General features: G+C 35.0%; 1 protein-coding gene across 13 annotated transcripts in view; it reads left to right on the plus strand.

The window, feature by feature from the left end:
* LOC127859483 (arf-GAP with GTPase, ANK repeat and PH domain-containing protein 1-like) overlaps positions 1–22,168 on the plus strand; it is a 119,291-nt gene that overhangs the window by 31,754 nt on the left and 65,369 nt on the right. For all 13 annotated transcript variants that reach the window (XM_052396935.1, XM_052396940.1, XM_052396936.1 and 10 more), the window contains exons 5-6: positions 780–921; positions 18,951–19,085. In XM_052396935.1, the coding sequence (XP_052252895.1) occupies positions 780–921; positions 18,951–19,085 (277 nt within the window). The remainder of the gene's footprint in view (positions 1–779; positions 922–18,950; positions 19,086–22,168) is intronic.

The raw sequence follows: 22,168 nt of genomic DNA on the forward strand, positions 1-22,168 counted from the left end.
CCATACGCACAAAATTTTTTACCCCTGTGACCTTGACCTTGAACTAAGGGTCCGTGTTTAGGTTTCGAAATCTGCGTTTAGGTTTCGAAAAATGCTCATAACTTCTATGTCCCTTGAGATATAACCTTCATATTTGGTATGCATGTGTATATGGACAAGGCCTTTCCATACGCACACAAATTTTTACCCCTGTGACCTTTACCTTGAAGTTAGGGTCCCTGTTTAGGTTTCGAAATCTGGGTTTAGGTTTCGAAAAATGCTAATAACTTCTATGTCCCTTGAGATATAACCTTCATATTTGGTATGCATGTGTATATTGACAAGGCCTTTCCATACGCACAAAATTTTTTACCCCTGTGACCTAGACCTTGAAGTTAGGGTCCGCGTATAGGTTTCGAAATCTGCTTTTAGGTTTTAAAAAATGCTCATAACTTCTATGTCCCTTGAGATATAACCTTCATATTTGGTATGCATGTGTATACGGACAAGGCCTTTCCATACGCACACAAATTTTGACCCCTGTGACCTTGACCTTGAACTTAGGGTCCGCGTTTAGGTTTCGAAATCTGTGTTTAGGTTTGGAAAAAAGCTCATAACTTCTATCAAGCTTTTATAGGGGGCATAAGTCATCCTATGGTGACAGCTCTTGTTTATATATACTGTGATATATTGCTATTTCAGTTCACCCCGTATGTTGTTTCTATATTAACTGATATATTGCTATTTCAGTTCAGCCAGTCAGTTGTTTCTATATTTACTATGATACCCTGCTATTTCAGTTCACCCAGTGGGTTGACGCTGTGATATTTGTGTTCAGTCTGGAAAACGAGATGAGTTTCCAGTCAGTGTATCAGTACTACCTGAAGATGACCCACTTCAGGAACACTGCTGAAATCCCTCTCATCCTTGTTGGCACTCAAGGTAAATCAATGGGACATTGATCTAAGTCATTAATCTAAGTCATTTGGACATTTTTTTACCATTTAGACATTCACCTTCACCTTGGAGACATGAACAATTACCATAGAGATATTCACCTCCACAATGGAGACATTCAAACCTTAATCATTAAGACATTCATCTTTACCATGGAGATATTCACCTTTATCATATAGACATTCATCTCCACAATGGAGACATTTATCTTCACAATGGAGACATACACCTACACCATAGAGACATTCACCTTAATAATGTAGACATTCACATTTACCATAGTGACATTCATCTTTACAATGGAGACATTTATCTTCACAATGGAGACATACACCTACCCCATGGAGACTTCACCTTAATCATGTAGACATTCACCTTTACCATAGAGAGATTCACCTTAATCATGTAGACATTCACCTTTACCATACAGACATTCACCTTAATCATTAGTGCTGCAACAATACGCCAAAAACCGTATTGCAATATATTGTCAGTTCAAAAACCCGTATTGCAATATATCGCAGTATATTGCTAACTTGTACCAGCATTATAACTCGCCAATTACCCGATTATCCCGTATATTCCAGTTTTAAAGCAAATTTTGGTAAATATTTAGTATAAATGTGCTCAAGAATAACAAGAAACACAAACATTCGCAAATTTTCCTAAGTATCAAAAACATTATGGCATTTGTTACTATTTAAAGATGTGATGAAATAACGTCCAACCGGGACGTTTTTGTTTTCACTGAACACGCTTAATTCGCCTGACGTGATGTTCCCGTTTTTATACAACACATACTTTCCATGCGACGTTCTACATGTCTGCATAATTTTCACATGCTTTTATTGAGACAAAGAATAAAGCACTTTTTATTTGACGCTATTTTTTATTGTCGCGTAAGCATTAAAATTTGGAAGCGTGTTTCCGAAATTCGGATTACAAATTAAAAATGCTCAATTCAGAATCGAACGTAACATTTACAGTTGTACGCAATTAATTTAAAGATAATCTGTTCAAAAGCATCGAACGAATGCTCCCATGCAGGGATCATATTTTTTTCGGTTTTGTCGGTCCTAGACCGATTGAAAATCCCAAACAGTCGGTCCGATTCTGTGTGCTAAAAGGCGGCCCTGTGCTAAAATTCCCCAATCTGAACACATCGGACAGTGGGCTACACCACACCACGATCGCCGTTATGGCGGAATTGTCCGAGGAGTCCCGATTGAAAATTCCCATGTCATGAAATTGATTACACAGTGCACATGCTAACATAGATCTACCCTAATTACATTCTTAGCTCGAGTAGGTGTGAAAACCATTCACTGCAGTCTATAAACCGGTCAGGACCAGTTTATTGCGTGTGATCCGACTAGTATCAGAGTATGACCCCAAGCAGCGAAAATTCGCGCGGTTATGTATTAGTCATGTGTGAATAACCCCGTGTCTATATCCATCGATAATTTCACTGGCTAGCACACTAATCGGTCCGTAATGTGTAAAATCGTTGACAGTTACTTCGGAGATGAAAACTTCAATGTTCATAATCCTCGTGGAAAGTGTGCATTTCATGCATGATACAGTAAACTTTCATATAAACAAAGAAGAAAATCGGATATTCTGCAATAATTCATAATTATTGTGGGCGGACCTTATACACTGACAACACGCGCTGTAACTAAACAACACATGCCGATACATTTTCCACCAGCGTAATAATCCGGCAGTAAATAAATGAAAGTTGCGGATCTGATTGACAGAACAGCCGAAAGTTATTTTTATTGGCGGAACTTCCCATAAAATAGTACACAAGAAAAATAATATACATTGTATAAATCTTTAGTAAAAATCGTGTTAGAATCAAAATAATTCGTGTACTTAATTGTTTGTTGTTGAATAACTCACGACCGGAAGTTTAGATGCGTTGTTTCAAATCACTCGTGCTTCGCACTCGTGATTTAATCCCTACGCATCTCAACTATCGGACGTGGGTTTTTTGACAATAAACTATAACGTACACGAATTATTTCTCAACTATTTGTTTTTTTTGTTGCCAGTATCCAACCTAGGCACAGACATTTGTTAGGTTCAGTGCATGTATGTGAGCTATTATCGAGTCGACACCGATTTAAAACATCGGTATAGACTTACACAGATAAATAATAGATATTGACAACGATGAAAAAAGTCAGATACAACAGCACACGAAACAACAATAAAAGAGAAAAAAATATATCATAAAACCAATTGAGAAAACTCGTATGTTCCGTTTAAAAAAGATGCAAAAGGCAATTAAACTTGTACATTCATTATACCACCTTCATGAATGGCAAAATGAATTGTATATATGTTAACGTAATTTGTCATGATTTCGAATATAAATTTTCGGACACTTTTTCCCCATTTAAATCCAGACCGAGGGATGTTGCGGGAAAATATGATCCCTGCTCCCATGTAACAACGCTACTCCGTTTAATACACTTTTTAGAATGCTATTTTTACGTAAAAATCTATTTACACCGCTTTGCTTTGTTTACCTTGATATTGTTATTTCGGATGGCTTTTCTGGACGAAATGTGAATGCATTTTAGTAAAATTTTCGTACCGGTATGATGAAAATCGTATCGCAATACAATATGCGGATTACGTATTGCGATATATACCGATATACCGGTATATTGTTGCAGCACTATTAATCATGTAGACATTCACTTTTACCATAGAGACATTCGCCTTAATCATGTAGACATTTACCTTTTCATCTTCACAATGGAGACATACACATTCACCATGGTGACATGAACCAAAGCCATTGGTGCAATTACTTTTCCCATAGAGGTGTTAACTTTTACCCAAGAGACATTCACTTATTCCATAGAGACATTCAACCTTATGACTATTTATTTTACTTTTACCATGGAACATTTATCTCAATTCCTCTCATCCCTGAGACATTTATCTTGGCCATAGGGACATCATTTATCAAGGCCATAGAGGCTAGTGCTGCAACAATACGCCATAAACTGTATTGCAATATATTGTCAGTTCAAAAACCCGTATTGCAATATATCGCAATATATTGCTAACTTGTACCAGAATTATAACTTGCCAATTACCCGGTAATCCTGTACATTTCAGTTTTATAGCAAATTCTGGTAAATATTTACTATAAATGTGCTCAAGAATTACAAGAAACACAAACATTTGCTAATTATCTTAAGTATCAAATACATTTTGGCATTTGTTACTATTTAAAGATGTGATGAAATCACGTCCAACCTGGGCTTTTTTTCCCCACTGAACACACGTAAATCGCCTAATGTGATGTTCCCGCTTTTATACAACACAAAATACACCCATACTTTTCATGCGACGGTCTACATGTCTGCATAATTTTCGCGCTTTTTATTGAGACAAAATATAAAGCACTTTTTATTTGACGCTAGAATTTTGTATTGTCGCGTTAGCATTTAAATTTGGAAGCGTGTTTTCGAAATTCCTATTACAAATTTAATAATGCTCAATTCAGAATTTACAGTTTACAATTCAAAACATTTACAGTTGCGCGCTATTAATTCAACGATAATCTGTTCAAAAGCATCAAACAAATGCTCCCATGTAACAACGCTACTCCGTATAATACACTTTTTAGAATGCTATTTTTACGTAAAAATTAGTTTACACCGCTTTGTTTTGTCTACCTTGAATTCATTATTTCGGATAGCTTTTCTGGATAAAATGTGAATACATTTTTGTAAAATGTTCCTACCGGTACGATGAAAAGCGTATCGCAATACAATATGCGTATTGCGTATTGTGATATATACCGATATACCGGTATATTGTTGCAGCACTAATAGAGGCATCATTTGTCAAGGCCATATAGACATCATTTATCTTGGCCATAGGGACATCATTTATCTTGGCCATAGGGACATCATTTATCAAGGCCATAGGGACATCATTTATCTTGGCCATAGGGACATCATTTATCAAGGCCATAGTGACATAATTTATCTTGGCCTTAGTGACATCATTTATCTTTGCCATAGAGACATCATTTATCTTGGCCATAGAAACATTATTTATCTTGACCATAGTGACATCATTTATCTTGGCCATAGAGACATCATTTATCTTGGCCATAGAGACATCATTTATCTTGGCCATAGAAACATCATTTATCTTGGCCATAGAGACATCATTTATCAAGGCCATAGTGACATCATTTATCTTTGCCATAGAGACATCATTTATATTGGCCATAGAGACATCATTTATCTTGGCCATAGATACATTATTTATCAAGGCCATAGAGACATCATTTATATTGGCCATAGAGACATCATTTATCTTGGCCATAGATACATTATTTATCAAGGCCATAGAGACATCATTTATCCAGGCCATAGAGACATCATTTTTTCAAGGCCATAGAGACATCATTTATCGAGGCCATAGGGACATAATTTATCAAGGCCATAGATACATTTGCATCAACCAAATAGGCATTAACCTGCTTAGGATAAACCAAAGTGATATTTACATTAAACATACCATTACCACTGTGGCATTAGCCTAATCTATAGACTCAGTGCATTTCTTTCAATCAAGGGGCTTTTATGTCTGCCTGGAATGTCGTTGTTTGTATAAGTGGGTAATATAGTTTAAGTGAACCTGTGCAATGCTAGTTTTTATGCTGCCCCAAATTTTATTTTGGGGGGAGCATATAGTCGCCGCTTCATCTGTCCGTCCGTGTGTCCGTGCACAATTTTTGTCCGGGCTATTTCTCAGCAACTAATGAGCGGAATTCAATGAAACTTTATGGGAAGCTTCACTATTAAGAGGAGATGTGCATATTATCAGCGGGTTCTGGTCGGATGATTTTTTACAGTGTTATGGCCCTTTGAAATTTTTGAAATTTTCCATTAACTGTACATATAGTGCAATTCTTGTCTGGGCTATTTCTCAGTAACTGATGACCGGAATTCAATGAAACTTTATGGGAAGCTTCACTACCAAGAGGAGATATGCATATTATCAGCGGGTTCTGGTCGGATGATTTTTCACAGAGTTATGGCCCTTTGAAATTTTCTATAAAAAAATTCTTGTCCCCCCAACTACTGTGCCCTCAAGACGTTTCCTTTTATCTGAATATATAGTGCAATATTGTGACAAAAAAAAACTTTGGGAAGCATCACCCGTCTCCGACGGTTTCTTGTTTTAATTAAGCATCAACATGAATATTTAATGACATGTCCTTAAATTTTGTTTTGATGTTAATATGGTATAAAAATTCAATGATGGTACACAAATTTTGAATCATAGTTTCATAATCATAAAATTCCTTATATCTTAAATGTTCTTTCTAGAAACGTTTGGGCTAATGCAGGAGCTTTAGAAGTGCATTTCAAATTGCATAAGCAGTTGAGTAATAAAGCATGGATCATAAAAGTAATCAATATTTCTGCTATTCATGAGTATTCTTTACAAGATGTGTCTGTTCGCTGCGTGCAGTTATAGCAGAATAGCAAATACATGCCTCGACATTACAAGGGGATCAGTAAATCCTTTCTTGACAATGTACAGCCTTTTCAATCTTATAAGTGCATCTAAAATTAATAGATGGCTGTTTGTTTGACATCCTCCTGTAAATATTTCTTCTGTTAAAGTGTATTGGAATAAAAGTAGCTGAACAAATTGGGCTCTTTTGCTGATAAAATAGAGTCGTTAAATTTAAATCAAGCAAGTAATAGTGTTTTCTTGGTTTATCTGCAGTGAAGTGTAGCCTTAGCCTTTTATAATCTCTCCGAGATAACCTTTTGATTATTGGAATGCTGGTTATCTGACAAAGAGATGTCAGATTAGCAAGGGAGATAATTAGCCCAGTGTGCATAGTTGGTTGGGAAGAGTTCTTGCTCTTGATGTGCCTAACTTATTAGTTTATTGCATAGTTGGCGGGTAAGAGTTCTTGCTCTTGAGGTGCCTAACAGCAAGTTTATTTATCATAAATATGAAGTTTTATCTCTAGTTAGTTACTCTTGTATCGAAATGGGGCAATATTGTTGGCATTAATGTAAGTTTCCTCTGAATATGTTCCCACAGTTTATCAGGTGTTGCTAAAGTGCCCAGTATGTAATTACTTGCTTATCAGTGTTCAATCTGAATGTGTTTATAAAGTGATCTTCAGCATTGATAATCTAGTTATGGATTAGGATCATTTTTTATTGAGAGTATGATGATTATTTTTTGAGAGGAAGTTATGAATGTCTCTATGGGATACCAGTCTCTTAAAAATGGTGATAAATTCCAAATTTTTTTTTTGTAAAACTGCAAAGGAAAACATATATATATATATATATATATATATATATATATATATATATATAGTGATTAATGATTTAAATTACATGTGAATATATCAATATCATTTGCTGACAGAGGACATATCCTCACTCTATTTTGTTTTACAATATTATGTTAATAATTGTATCCTGTTTAAAATAATGCTAAGAAACAAAAGCAAAAAAAAACGTAATTAATCAACAAGTATTGTAAAGTAATAATTGGCGTTGGAAAGCATCCCTATTGTAATAGACTTATTCTGGAATAGACTGGTTTTTGGAAAGCTCACTAATATAACAAAGCAATAACAAACAGCAATAACAAAGCTCACCCATTTTAAATTTCAAAATCACAAACCGTTTCAATTGTATCATTTCATTAAACAATCATAGGCTTATAAAATGGGTAAGCTTTTTTAAAACTGGGTGTATTAAATCTGTGTTTCCATAAAGATTTAGATTGCTATGAATAACCATTGCCTTCCATGTTGGTAATTACAATTTAAATAGGACATTAATTTGCAAATTCCATCGCCATTAAATTTAGTGATGCTTGATGACCAAACATGCATATGGATGGCACTGGTTTATGATGATACCAGCTGGAGTATTATCACTGTGAGTCTTGCAGAGTACATACTAGAATGCCAGGCCCTGACTGGTTATCTGATTATAATTTATATCAGGGATTTCCACAAGAATCAGAGACAATCTGCTTCCCATAAAATGAATGGCTCTGCAGACTTTGGGCTATCATTTCACGCTGAGAAATTATACACATTGCTACATACATTAACTAGAGATATGATACAACAATTAAGATTCTGTATCATATATGTTTTAATGTTTGATATTATTTATCCCTTTACCACTTAGATCAGTATTTTGACACACTTGGAGTCCCTCAGAAAGTTAGATATAATTTAAGACCTTTCTTACTAGATTCAAAATCTGCATTTAGGTTTCGAAAAAGCGTTTTTCAAAGGCATATGTCATCCTATGGTGACAGCTCTTGTTTTAACATATAATTGGCCTCGTTTTAAATCACAGACTAGTTTTTATGCCCCCCAAGGAGGGCATATAGTGATCGGACTGTCCGTCCGTCTTTCCGTCACACTTTGCGTTTAGGTTTGGAAAAATGCTCATAACTTCTATGTCCCTTGAGATGTAACCTTCATATTTTTGGATGCATGTGTATATGGACAACGCCTTTCCATTCGCACAAAAAATTTGACCCCTGTGACCTTGACCTTGAACTTAGGGTCAGTGTTTAGGTTTCGAAATCTGTGTTTAGGTTTCGAAAAATGCTCATAACTTCTATGTCACTTGAGATATAACCTTCATATTTGGTATGCATGTGTATATTTGGCTTTTACAAATAGTATTTGTACTTGTAAGATTGTAGGTTTGTGCCTGTGTTTCAATGTTGAAAGTCTATTTGCGTTGCACTATGGCAGTTTGAGTAGACTTTTACAAAGAATTACTTCTTCACAAAGAATGTATTAATAAACTTGACAGTTGCTGTAGTGTTATTAAACACATATACATATCAATGTAGAATAACATCGTAATAATATTCATAATAATTATTAGAAGAAGATGAAAGTATGTAATAAGATACAATCAATATTTGTTAAAGTGGTTCATCACATCAAATATAAAAAAAACATGAGTTTATTTAAGGCTTTCAAGAATATTAATAGCTACCGTAGTTGGATTCTCTCCAATGTTTGAAACTCTTTTCAAAAGCAATCTTGACTCAAATATCCTCTTCAATTACATGGCTTTTCCAAAAATGAATTATTTTGAAAGATAAAAAATGTAGTACATTATTAACTTTTGCTAGGAAGTTTTGAGTTTGCCAAGAGTCACTTTAAGGCAATGTTATATATAAAATTGGCCCTTCTTTGCTGCAAAAGATATTTTTTTATTGTCCCCTACGAGTTTCACCGGAGGGGACTTATGGTTTGCACTCTGTCTGTCGGTTTGTCAGTCAGTCACACTTTTCTGGATCCTGCGATAACTTTAATTAAAAGTTCTTAATATTTTTTTATGAAACTTGAAACATGGATAGATGGCAATATGGACATTATGCACGTCATTTCATTTTGTTCCTACATCAAATATTCTGGTTGCTATGGCAACAAATAGACTAGAAATACTTCTGAAAATGGTGGTTTTCTGGATCCTGCGATAACTTTAAAAGTTCTTAATATTTTTTCCTGAAACTTGAAACATGGATAGATGGCAATATTGACATTATGCATGTCATTTCATTTTGTTCATGGCAACAAATAAAAATAAAAAATAAAAATCTGACAATGGTGGAATTTCTGACAATGGTGGAGCCGGTAGGGGGCTATATTGCTTGGCAATAGTCTTGTTTTACCAATTTTGTGGCATGAATGATTTAAGTCTCAATATTTAGGAAGAAATATTTCCTTAAACAACATCTCAAAAAGACAACTTTAACCTTACCCCAATTATTTCATATATACAATGTTACTAAGTTACCATTATAATTACTGAAATCTTTAATTTTACAAGAACATATGTTTGATATTGATTTAAATGCAATTGTTTTTCTTGGACAAATAAAAAAACTTATATTCTCTGTATTACTACTCCCTTGAATACTAATAAATATGTGATAAATTATCCAATCCTGAACATTTTTTTATGTAGCGGAATCTCCCTGTTCCTTTCATTCAAATATCTTCATTCAGGAGTTTCTAAATGCAATTTCAAATGAGAACATTTTATATTTCAATATGCATGTACAGATGCTTACTGAAAACATCTGCAATCTATGAATCACAAGGGTGGAAAAGCATCATTAAAATAGTTTAAACCAGATTACAGCCTTATGCTACAGAAATATGTTTTCATTTTTTTAATCTAAATTCTTGTACACAAAGGGAGCTTTATCTGTTAACCAGGCGTTCAAATAATAACAAATGTGATTGAAACATTTGCCGCATAGTTTCTGATGAAACATATTTTTTAAGGATTTTGTTTGTCAACAGAAATGTCATAAAATGTAAGTTAAATGTACCTTTTTAAAGTTGTGTTACAAATATCATGAATGTTGCTATTACTTTTGTTAAATATAATCATTGTTAACAGCTAAGTTTGTAATCAAGTAATACTAAAAGTTACTTTTGGTAGAATGGAACATTTTTAGGCACATTATTATGTTATCGTCATTTTGCCTGAATATTTATGCTGAAAATCTCTTCTTTATGTATTGGTTCAAAAAGAACGGCTGTTTTATGGGAACACCCGTGTGGGCATGCAGACTGGAGGGAAGTTTTTGTCCAGAACATAACTTTTTCAAGCATGAATAGATTTTCTAATAACTTGCAATACATTTTAAGTCTGCTGAGACAGAGCACCGTGCGCAAGAACCAGCTCCCTAGGTTCAAGGTCAAAATCACAATTGTGGTCAAAGGTCAAATTTATCTGTTTAAAACAGAGTGTAAATTGAATTTATATTTAACTTGCCTGAAATGAGAAGTATAATAAGATGAAGTGATGCATGCAAGAATCAGGTCAAAGGTCAAGGTACAATGCAAAGTCAAAGGTCATAATTAAGAAATTATTACTTAACAATTTGTTGAGAGTGTAATGTTTTACATCTAACTTGGCAATAGTGATCTACATATTGAGATGAGTATCACTTGAAGAATCAGGCATAAGTTCTAAACTCAAGATCAAAGCTCATAACATTATTATTATATGAGTCGCGTTCTTAGAAAACTGGACATAATGCATGTGTGTTAAGTGTCGTCCCAGAGTAGCCTGTGCGGTCTGCACAGGCTAATCAGGGACAACACTTTCCGCCTAAATTGGATTTTTGCTAAGAAGAGACTTAATTTCAATGAAAAATACCATAAAAGCACATGCATTATTCCCATTTTTCTCAGAACACGACACATATAGTCTTGTGCAAACAAGGCTTTTAAATAAATCTGCAGTATTTACAGGCGTACTGACGTGTGGATACTAAAACCTAGTCTGTGGGTCATACGTTAAGGTCGCAATTCAAGAATTATTGTGAAACGGGAAATATTGTTTTAGACTTTGTTCAATCCTTACCATACATTTGTTTTACAGAAGGGTGTTTCTTTGTTACAACTGTTGCAATTGCACTTGTGTTAAAATATTTAATATCTTTATGTTCTAATGTTGTGTGGCGCTGTTAAAAAAGAAAGAAAAAGAAGATGTAACGATTGTCACATGAGTCAATTTACTGCAGTTAGAAAGATAAATATTGTAGATATATCTACTTATAATGAATCTCTGCAAGTTCCATTTTTTGAGATGATAGTAATCTTCTAATAATTTCTTGAAAACATTTACTCTGTTATCTTTTTCATAGACTAGGTTTATGATTCCAAATGTTGATTAAATGTTCATGGTGTGTTATGAAATTTTAGTGGAACATGCTTTGGGCCTAGCGCAATCCATGGTGCAAATTGTGGAAGTTATTTTATGGACATTCAGGATAATTGCTCTTTATTCTAGGTATTTGATCTGTTTTATTTCACTGACATTACTGAAGAAATATTATTTGATCCTTCATTAAAGCTGTATTTAAAGTTGCCTCCGTTAAAAAGAAGGACTTAACTTACCATTAACATATAGTAGTAACTGCCAAAATGATTGCAATCTTTCTAATAACATTCAAGCTTAAACTTGTTGAAGTTGACTGTGAGTCAAAATAGCTCTGACATTGTATTTTCTGAAACATTCATGGTACTAAACTTTCAACATTTTTACATGGAATTCTGAGATAGAAAGAATTTGTCTGTGGTTTCTGTGTTATGTCATAAGCAGTTGTCACAAATGGTGGCATGCACTAGGGGATTGTTGTAGCTTTTTGCATCAAGGTATTGTGACAGGTTTATGGCGTTGCCAAAGTTGTTCCATTTTTTTGTTCAAGTCTCATGGCAAATAGGTAGTTTGTGATACAAGAGAGTTTTAAACCTGTTGCATTGTATATGTTGTCCATGACTCATAATCTTTTTGTTTGCATGCATCATTCTTTTGACTGCTGTCCTTCACTGTTGAAGTCCCCGCAAGCTTGCTTCATTATCATTATATTTAATGGACGTGAATTCTGGAGTGTTATTTACACAATTTACTGTGTCATGTTTTTGAGAAATGTTAGCATACCATTGCAGTGCAGGTACCTAATCAATTAGTGTTGGTTAATTGGTTACTTGAGGAATGTTTACAAGTGAATTCTGGTCATTAATGGTATTTTTCTTTGTTCAAATATATTATCTTAGTAGAAGTTCGAGAAATAATTTTACTGCTGATTGTGTTTCATCCGCCGTTTATTGGAAAGATTCGGTTTTGGAAATAATTGTATTATTATGTTATGTTTTGAAAATTAATTAAATAATGTGGATAACTTACCTACATTTTGATTGGAACATAAATGAAACAAGGGTCAAGTCATTGACATGTTTGTTTAAGGGATCTGTTTCACTTCCTATGTTAGCGTTTCCGATCGCCAAAATCGCCAAAGGCGATTGAATCTTTGAGCTGGCGATTAAAGTTTAAAATGTGAATGAAAATGGCGATTGCAAAAACCCCTGATATTTCTGTATAAGTATATAATATTCCCTAATTTTAAAGAGAACTCGGTACTGATTTCCACATGTAATCGCCATAAATGTTCCAGGTGGTAATAGATAGTCCACTGATAAGAGATAACCGGATGCCCTTATCGTATATTCAAGCCACATAACACAGTCATGTATGCTGACAGATGCATCACGGGAAATTTTCGGGTAACTTTCCAGTCACCAAACTGTGATATTTAACGTCCAATCGGTTACGAGAATGTTTATGGAGGCGGAGTTATATAGCTATTATTATTTTTGATTGACGTCGGTCACAGAGTAAGCGTTTATCGCAGGTTTATTAACAATCACAGTTGTAGCATTAATACGTGATATAAAGCCGGTAAATAAAGCAGTACATTAAAGGCGGTTTCGGGCATCATCATCACACCTATTTGCCGTACTGTAAACAATAATTAATTATGAGAAGTTAATTGCAATTGGTGAGCAGTGTAAATTTACTTACGGCGAGTAAGTTGTGAAAAACAAAACCCGTTAATAATTTGATGCGGTAACAAATTAAATCCAGTGCATGTATATTTTATCATGTCTATTTGTAGAACTGATTTACACCGTTTTTCTACAGCCACGTGATAATAACTATTCACTATGCATTAATACCGGTATGCCACGAAGAACCCGTGTTATAAGAAAGAGCGCGAAATTATTGCTGTCGTCGGCAATGCTAAGTTCTACGCATGCAAAGCATGCTTTTTTAAAAACAGACGATGTGTAACTAAATATAGCCTAGCCGCTCAGTACATGCAGTATTTAAGACTTACAAATTTACCGGTACGTTTGAATAAATTTTATATTGCAACTATGGAAAAATATGTTAATTCAAGAACACATTGCAGTAAATGTATTTTTCAAGAATCAAGAAGCACCAGACTACGGCAAAAATTATTGGGAGAAGGGGGGGGGGGGGGGGGGACGCATAGGAGTTACGCAAGACCCACCCAATCAAAGACCGGGGCATATCTGAAAGTTCTAACAGTGTATACCGTTTATGCCAGTGCATGAAAATAAATATAAATGAAAAATAAAAAAACATGAAACTATTTGACAAATTAACAAATTATTTATTTAAATGTGACTTCATTGATAATTTAATACAGTCATTATTGATACCTATAGATTCATGATGATTATGTCCTTCATTGAGCAAATAAGGTTATACCGGTAATGTGGATTCATCGTAGTGCTGAAATTTGGCTACTAATTTTTTTTCCTTAGCGCCAACCTAGACTTCTGTCCTTTACATCTGCAGTATATGCTTAAAACATCAGTGTGGACAGACCTTGGAAAACCATATTCGAAAATATTGTCAGCTTCCTGGTGTTTGTACAGTGTCCCTTAACCCATTTATGCCTAGCGTCCTGAAAAAAGGACATTGCAAACATGGTAGACATAATGCATAATGCGGCGTCTTATCTGGGTCTGCGCTGTTTGCTTAAATGAATTTCTTTATGAAATATTCTAAATAAAGAAATAAATATACTTGACACCTCTAATATTGGAAATAAATTGATCCAATTTAGAAGGGTGGGAGAGTCCACTGGGCATAAATGGGTTAAGCATTCTCTCCCTTAAGTATTCTCATTAAAAACTCACTATCTCTATCTGCCAATCATTAATGCCCACTGTGTGCTGAAAAAGGTTATTATGTTCAGTGACCTTTTTGCAGATAGGGGGGGATAGATAATTATAAATAGGCTTGCATAAATTTTATGTTTATATGACCAGTAATTGAATTGACAGTATGTGTTGTTGCAAATATATATGTTTTAAACAGCACCAGAGATTGTATGCATGTTTTACAAAATACCACTCATCACTGTACAGGGCTTATTTTCCTTCTTTGGGACCCGCCGAAAAACGGCCCTTTCCCCTTTAGATTTTTCTCCCCTCAGCAAGTAAATTTTCCCCCAGACTTCATCCCCCCCCCCCACCAATTTTTTTTTTAAACTTCAAATACATAAGTTAACCTGATCCAGTGTTACTGTGTAGAAAATATAACATATTGCATAATTAAATTATCTGTTGCCTTGAATTTGTTTTAAAAACAGCAAAATATGTTAAATTGATTATTTAAGACTTTCCTTATTTTCCCCAAAATCCAGCATTTCGCGTGATTTTTTCCCCCAAAATCCAGCATTTCGCGTGATTATTTTTCCCCTCAAAAAAGGCCAGGCTTTTCCCCAAAAATAAGATAAACATGAAATATCTTTTAAAAAGATATACAGCGTTGATTGTGGTTGGAGTTTATGAAAGGTAAAGAGTTCAATGAATGAGATCAAGGATAGCGAATGTCTTTCTGTGCAGTTCTTAGCTGCATAAGACACAGTACGGGATGTTATGCGGAGTTTTTGCGGCTTATTTTACATTATTACATATTGCTGGTCATAAACCTATAGATACAAAACAGAAAACCAAAAAAATAATGGAAGTGAAATTAAAACATATGAGCCAACCGGCCACACGCGAAGTATCCATACATATTTTAAATATTTATACGCGCGTTCTTCGAACAAACCTGTTTTAGTGGTTTGTTGGGCATTGATATTTGATTCGATAATTGACCGTATCGAGAATCATTGCGCTCATGCTTAATACATAGTCAATATGGTGGAATAATTCTTGTTAAATAAATTAAAAATAATATTTATAATAGTATTGTTGAAAACACATTAAGAATCTATTATTGACATACCATAATTATATCACTGGATATCTTCATTTAACATCTTTCTGGTCTAAAGAAAATTGCAGTTCACATAGTTCACGCTATAGCGTCTTTATCATTTAATGATTATTTTACTGGCCGTTAACTCCAGTCAGAACATAAGGCACTCGTGCAGACCCAGCAATGACCTGTATATAAACTCTGACATTCACACACACTAACCGCGAACTGACGTAGGTTGACATACCATAATTATATCGCTGGATATCTTCATTTAACATCTTTCTGGTCTAAAGAAAATTGCAGTTCACATACTTCACGCTAGTGTCTTTATTATATTACGATTATTTTACTGGCCGCGAACTCCAGTCAGAACATAAGGCATTCGTGAAGACCCAGCGATGACCTTTATATAAACTCTGACATTCACACACACTAACCGCGAACTTACCAAGGTGTAGAATCTACGCACAAATTGTATTGATGTGAAGAGTTGAGTGTAAAACTGTTCTATCTATCATGCCTTTTCATAAGAGATAAAATTGTTTCATGCTGAACACGCATTAAAACAGTGTTAGAAAGACGCTGCCATGTTCCCCATGTTCTGGTGGTATTCTCAAATCAGCCAATGGGCTAAATGAAGTGTATTCATTCGTGGGTAGCCGCGGGCATTTTTATGAATGTAACCTTAAGGTCACCTAAGGTCAAAAGTGACGTTAATCAACTACACGGAAAAACCCTGCTGTATGGGTCAAAGTTATAAAAGAAATCTGATACTGGGCTTGCAAGTTCCACTTTATATCAGTGTCTGTGTTCCAGTGGGTTTGAGTTTGCAGGACAGCCTGAGGCAGACACAGGATTAAAGGGATATACATTGGGCATGTGATAGTTGATCTGGCTTTAGAAGTGGCTTTTGGTAAGAGGCCTATTCTTAACCCTTTGCATGCTGGGAAATTTGTCGTCTGCTAAATTGTCGTCTGCTGAAATTCTAAAATTAGCATTTTCTTCGATTTTTTTCAAAGAATACTATCAGAATAGCAAACAGTTTGGATCCTGATGAGACGCCACGTTCTGTGGCGTCTCATCTGGATCCAAACTGTTTGCAAAGGTCTTTAAAATTCAGTTCCCGCACTGAAAGGGTTAAAATAAGTTACGATCAGAAGGTTCTAATGTAGAGACATTTCTATGAAGTAGTTTTCTTAATTGGTTATATGGATTAAATCTATTAAAATATTTTGTTGTGATCTTCTTGTGCTCATATTGAGGGATTGTGTAAGTTTTGCTGTTATTCAAGAAGTAAATGTGGCAATCTTGTTATTGCTTTGCATATGATATCTACAAAGCATACTATATGTGCAGACCATTTTGTGATCAAATTAAAAAGGGATTATACTGTTGAACAAAACATCAATGAAAGCCAATACATGGAAGCATAGGCTGCTCAACTAGCCAATGAAACAGAACTCATTGCATCATTGCACTGCAAATCTCTTTAAGTATTAATGTATAGAGAACTGATGGACACCAAGGATTAAATTGATGATTGATGGGTAAGTGGGCATTAATAGGAGTGGCAGGAAGTGTGGATGATAACAATATCACAATAGCTGGATGTGAGGTGATCTTAGGGCTGCTGTTTTAACTCTGGTATCTTGGCAAGTTTGCTTATAAAATATAGCATAATTAAATTTATGTTCACTTATGCAACAGTTTGTTGAATATATATATATGTCTTGAATTGGAATGTTTTCGATGCAATTTGTTGTGTATTTTCAAAGCGTCATATATTTATTCTTGGCTTTTTTTATTTCAAGCAGTGTGTCTCTTTGGAGCATAAAAAAATGGAACCCAATGCCCCTGTTTCTTTAACCCTTTCCCACTCAGAGGCAAAGTGAAAATGGCTATGTGCAAACAGCATAAAACCAGTACAGCCTGTGAGTAACTCGCAGTCTGTTCAGGTTTTATGCTGTTTGCTGCTCATCAGTATTTAAGGTTTGGAAATGAAGCCTTAAAAACTTTAATCTAGTAAGAAAGGTTTTTAATTAAATATAACTTTCTAAAGGACTACAAATGTAGGAAATTACCTATCTAAGTGGTAAAGGGATAAAGAGATAAAACAATTTCCACCAAATATCATTGAAACCCCTTGACTTCACGAGAGGTTTTAGGCAATGCATACCCAATGAGGGTTTTGGTAGTTAGCTATTTGTGTAAATATTCAAGGGGCCCCATAGAGATGGGTAGATACACGCAGACCCCTAGATGATAAAAACAGTTACCCAAAGAGTGAATGTTAAACTGTTCCTGTTCTTAATGCCCGACCCAGAATTACACTTGTTGTTTCTCTGTAATTTAGTGAAAACATGTAAACTTGTTGTGCTGCTTAAACTGATGTGGAATTCTTTGTAAAAGTGTATTGGCTTGGGAATCTGTTGGTTAAGCAAATTAAGGACATTTACTTAATTCGTGGACACCAAAGGATATTTTTCTTTGATTGGAACATGTAAAGGGACTTGTTCACACAGAAAATTGCCAGTTTTCTTCATTTTTGAAAGTATTTAATATAATAATAGAGCAAAATAACAGCCAAGAGGTAGATAAATAAAAAACAAAACAATGTTTGTTAATGAGAAACTTAAGAAAATTATAAAGGGTTATAAAGGCAAAACAATTAAATAATTTGGACTGCTTCTGTTGTTTTTTGTTTTCTATTTGTGGCAACATGCGGATTGCATATTTAAGCCATTTATGCCTAGTGTCTAGAAAAAAGGCCTTGGCAAACAGGGAAGAACCAGATGAGACTCCGCATGATGCAGTGTCTCATCAGGGTCTGGGCTGTTTGCTTAAAGGAATTTCTGTAAGAAATATTCTAAATATAGAAATAAAGATACCAGACATCACTAATTTTGGAAATAAATTGATCCAATTTAGAAGGATGGGAGAGTCCACTAGGCATAAATGGGTTAAGCTTAACTTTTGAAGGTTGAGAAGGTAAAGAGTTAGTCTTCTGATCTATGCGAGTTTCATTGTTGCTTTTGACGATTGCTTATCTGCAGTAATGCATGATTTGCAATTAAATGAAATTTGTATGGCTAACTGTCAATAAAGAAAATCATAGTTCATAACAAATTGATATATTTAAATAGGTTTTCCTTCGTTAGGCCAGATTTGAAGCTGGGTTTGCCAAACTTTTCAATGTGATAAACCTTCAATAAATAAAGCAATAAACACATTTGCTGCCCATGTTGCCTGAGAATGCATATTGTTTCATTTGTTGTTACTGTTATTAAAGGTAGCAATTGCAGCGAAGTCTGTCAACTAAAATGTACATTCTTTCTTGCTTTATTTCAGATGCCATTAGTGAGAGCAACCCCCGTGTGATAGACGAAGCCCGAGCCAGAAAGCTAGCCAATGATTTGAAGCGCTGTTCATACTACGAAACGTGTGCAACTTACGGCCTTAATGTAGAAAGAGTCTTTCAAGATGGTGAGTAAACAAAAAATGTAAGGTAGTTTATTGTTCTCTAAAATTTTTATTGTGTGTTAAAATAAAGAACAACTGGTGAACCACATATTACAATTTTCAATTTTTATGCCCCCGGTAGGATGGCATAAAGCAGTCAAACTGTCTGTCAGTCGGTCAGTCTGTGTGTCCATCCAAAAACATTAACATTGGCCATAATTTTGCAATATTGAAAGTAGCAACTTGATTTTTAGCATGCGTGTGTATCTCATGGAGCTGCACATTTTGAGTGGTAAAAGGTCATGGTCATCATTCAAGGTCAAAAGTCAAATATAGGGCGTCTGTTTGTCTGTCCGAAAACTTTAAATATGCCCATTACTTTTGCAATATTGAACATAGCAACTTGATATTTGGCATGCATGTGTATCTGATGGAGTTGCACATTTTGAGTGGTGAAAGGTTAAGGTCAATGTCATCCTTCAAGGTCAAAAAATCAAATCCAAGGGAAGTAACAAACTTTAAAGGGAGATAATTTCTATTTATCATTTGGCAGGTACAGATCATTTTCACAAGGGAAGTAATATCTTTTAATATTTTTTTTTTACATAATAAATCAAAGCGGCGCAGTAGGGGGCATTGTGTTTCTGACAAACACATCTCTTGTTATGATTACAGCACTGCAAACTTTTAATGCCCCCCCCCCTAAAAATTTTGGGGGGGAGCATATAGTTGCCGCATCGTCTGTCCGTGTGTCCGTCCATCCGTGCAAAATTTTTGTCTGGGCTATTTCTCAGCAACTAATGACCGAAATTCAATGAAACTTTATGGGAAGCTTCACTACCAAGAGGAGATGTGCATACAGCAGGTTCTGGTCGGATGATTTTTCACAGAGTTATGGCCCTTTGAACTTTTCCATTAACTGTACATATAGTGCAATTCTTGTCCGGGCTATTTCTCAGCAACTAATGACCGAAATTCAATGAAACTTTATGGGAAGCTTCACTACCACAGGGTTCCCTCTGGGCTTTCAAAAGTTGTCGCCACTTACTTTCGCCAAATTTAAAAAGTTGTCGCCACACTGGGGCTACATTTGGGCAATGAAGATCATGTTATTATAATACAAACAAAAACTGAGCATTTACAGTATGTTAAAGGAATTGATTTAATAACAGAAGTATTAATAATAACAACACATTTAACATTGTTAATTAAATAAAGGCACATTCAATCAGTTGTAACTCTTGTTGATTGACACCTTCTTAGCAGCCTGAATATGTTGCCACAGTTTTGGTGCTTCAGAAGCTTTATGGTATTCTGAAAATACAAAAAGGGAAATACAATATTAATATAATACTAATAATAATCAATGAATGTGAAGTATATTAATAATATAAATGTGTGCTAGCATATGATCTACTACATAGAGCCCTTAACACAACAGTCAAATAAAATAAGCATTTGTGTATATCAAATGTCAAATTGATTTCCATGTGCTGAACTATGTTAACCTTTTTTTTTAAGGTACATCCGGTAGTGAATGAATTGATAAGTGTTGAGGATATAAAGAGTTCACACAGCATAGATTGTGTGTTGGAAATCATATTGAAGGAAATGAAATTCTGATAAACAACTGTCTTTGTTTGGTTTTTGTTTGTTAGCTGGTGAATAATAGCGGTGGGAACGTTTGCATTTTGAATGAGTCTCAAAATAAGCAGCATCTAATGTTCACTTTCTAAAAGTCGATTTACACTCTGAACTTGCCATTTTGACGAGTGAAACAGCAATATGTCACCGTTTAAATAGAACCAATAGATGTAAAATGTTTTACTATTTTCTATAATTACACCGATTTTTCTAAAAACAATCGATACTTACCTTTTTGATTGTCATTGTTATCAATTTAACGGTCTTGAATCTGCGTCGAACACTGTGACAAACACTTCACATTTAAGCGCAAAATCGGTATATTTCAATATTGCCTTATCTCTGAAGCAATAAAACTGCCGACCAATTAAGATAACTTGCAACAACACCCCAGATAATCGCAATTATCACCATAACATTCCACTTTGCGGTAGTCGGCAGTCAGCACCACGCTCCATTGATTACAGCTGTATCGATTACACCATGGAAATCTATAGTATTACGACTGCCGTAAAGCGGCTGGTAAACACAGCGTCTTTTGTCATTTTAAGAAAATATGAACGCAGAAAAATGCCGATTTTTTTAAAATCGCCATTTACGAAATTTTGTCGCCAGATTTTTTATTTTGTCGCAATTGGCGCCAATGGCGATCGACAGCGGGAACCCTGCTACCAAGAGGAGATGTGCATGTTATCAGCAGGTTCTGGTCGGATGATTTTTCACAGAGTTATGGCCCTTTGAAATTTTCCATTGTTCATATAGTGCAATTCTTGTCCGGGCTATTTCTCAGCAACTAATGACCGGAATTCAATTAAACTTTATGGGAAGCATACTACCAAGAGGAGATGTGCATATTATCAGCAGGTTCTGGTCGGATGATTTGTCACAGAGTTATGGCCCTTTGAAATTTTCCATTGTACATATAGTGCAATTCTTGTCCGGGCTATTTCTCAGCAACTAATGACCGGAATTCAATGAAACTGTATGGGAAGCTTCACTACCAAGAGGAGATGTGCATATTATCAGCCGGTTCTCGTCGGATGATTTTTCACAGAGTTATGGCCCTTTGAAAATTTCCATTGTACATATAGTGCAATTCTTGTCCGAGCTATTTCTCAGCAACTTATTACGGTAATTCAATGAAACTTTATGGGAAGCTTCATGCCAACAGGAGATGTGCATATTATCAGTCGGTTATGGTTGGATGATTTTTCACAGAGTTATGGCCCTTTGAAAGTGTCTATAAACTGTACATATAGTGCAATTCTTGTCTTGGCTAATTTTCCCCAACTACTGACTGGAATTCAATGAAGCTTTATGGGAAGCTTAACTACCTTTAGGAGATGCGCATGTTATTTGTGGGTTTTGGTTAGATGATTTATTTAGAGAGTAATGGCCCTTTGAAATTTTAAGTTGCTTAACCATCCTTCGTATTATTTAGTCCAAAGTTATGCCCCTCAAGA

The sequence above is a fragment of the Dreissena polymorpha genome, chromosome 15 (assembly GCF_020536995.1).
Source record: "Dreissena polymorpha isolate Duluth1 chromosome 15, UMN_Dpol_1.0, whole genome shotgun sequence".
In the NCBI taxonomy this organism is placed as follows: Eukaryota; Metazoa; Mollusca; class Bivalvia; order Myida; family Dreissenidae; genus Dreissena; species Dreissena polymorpha.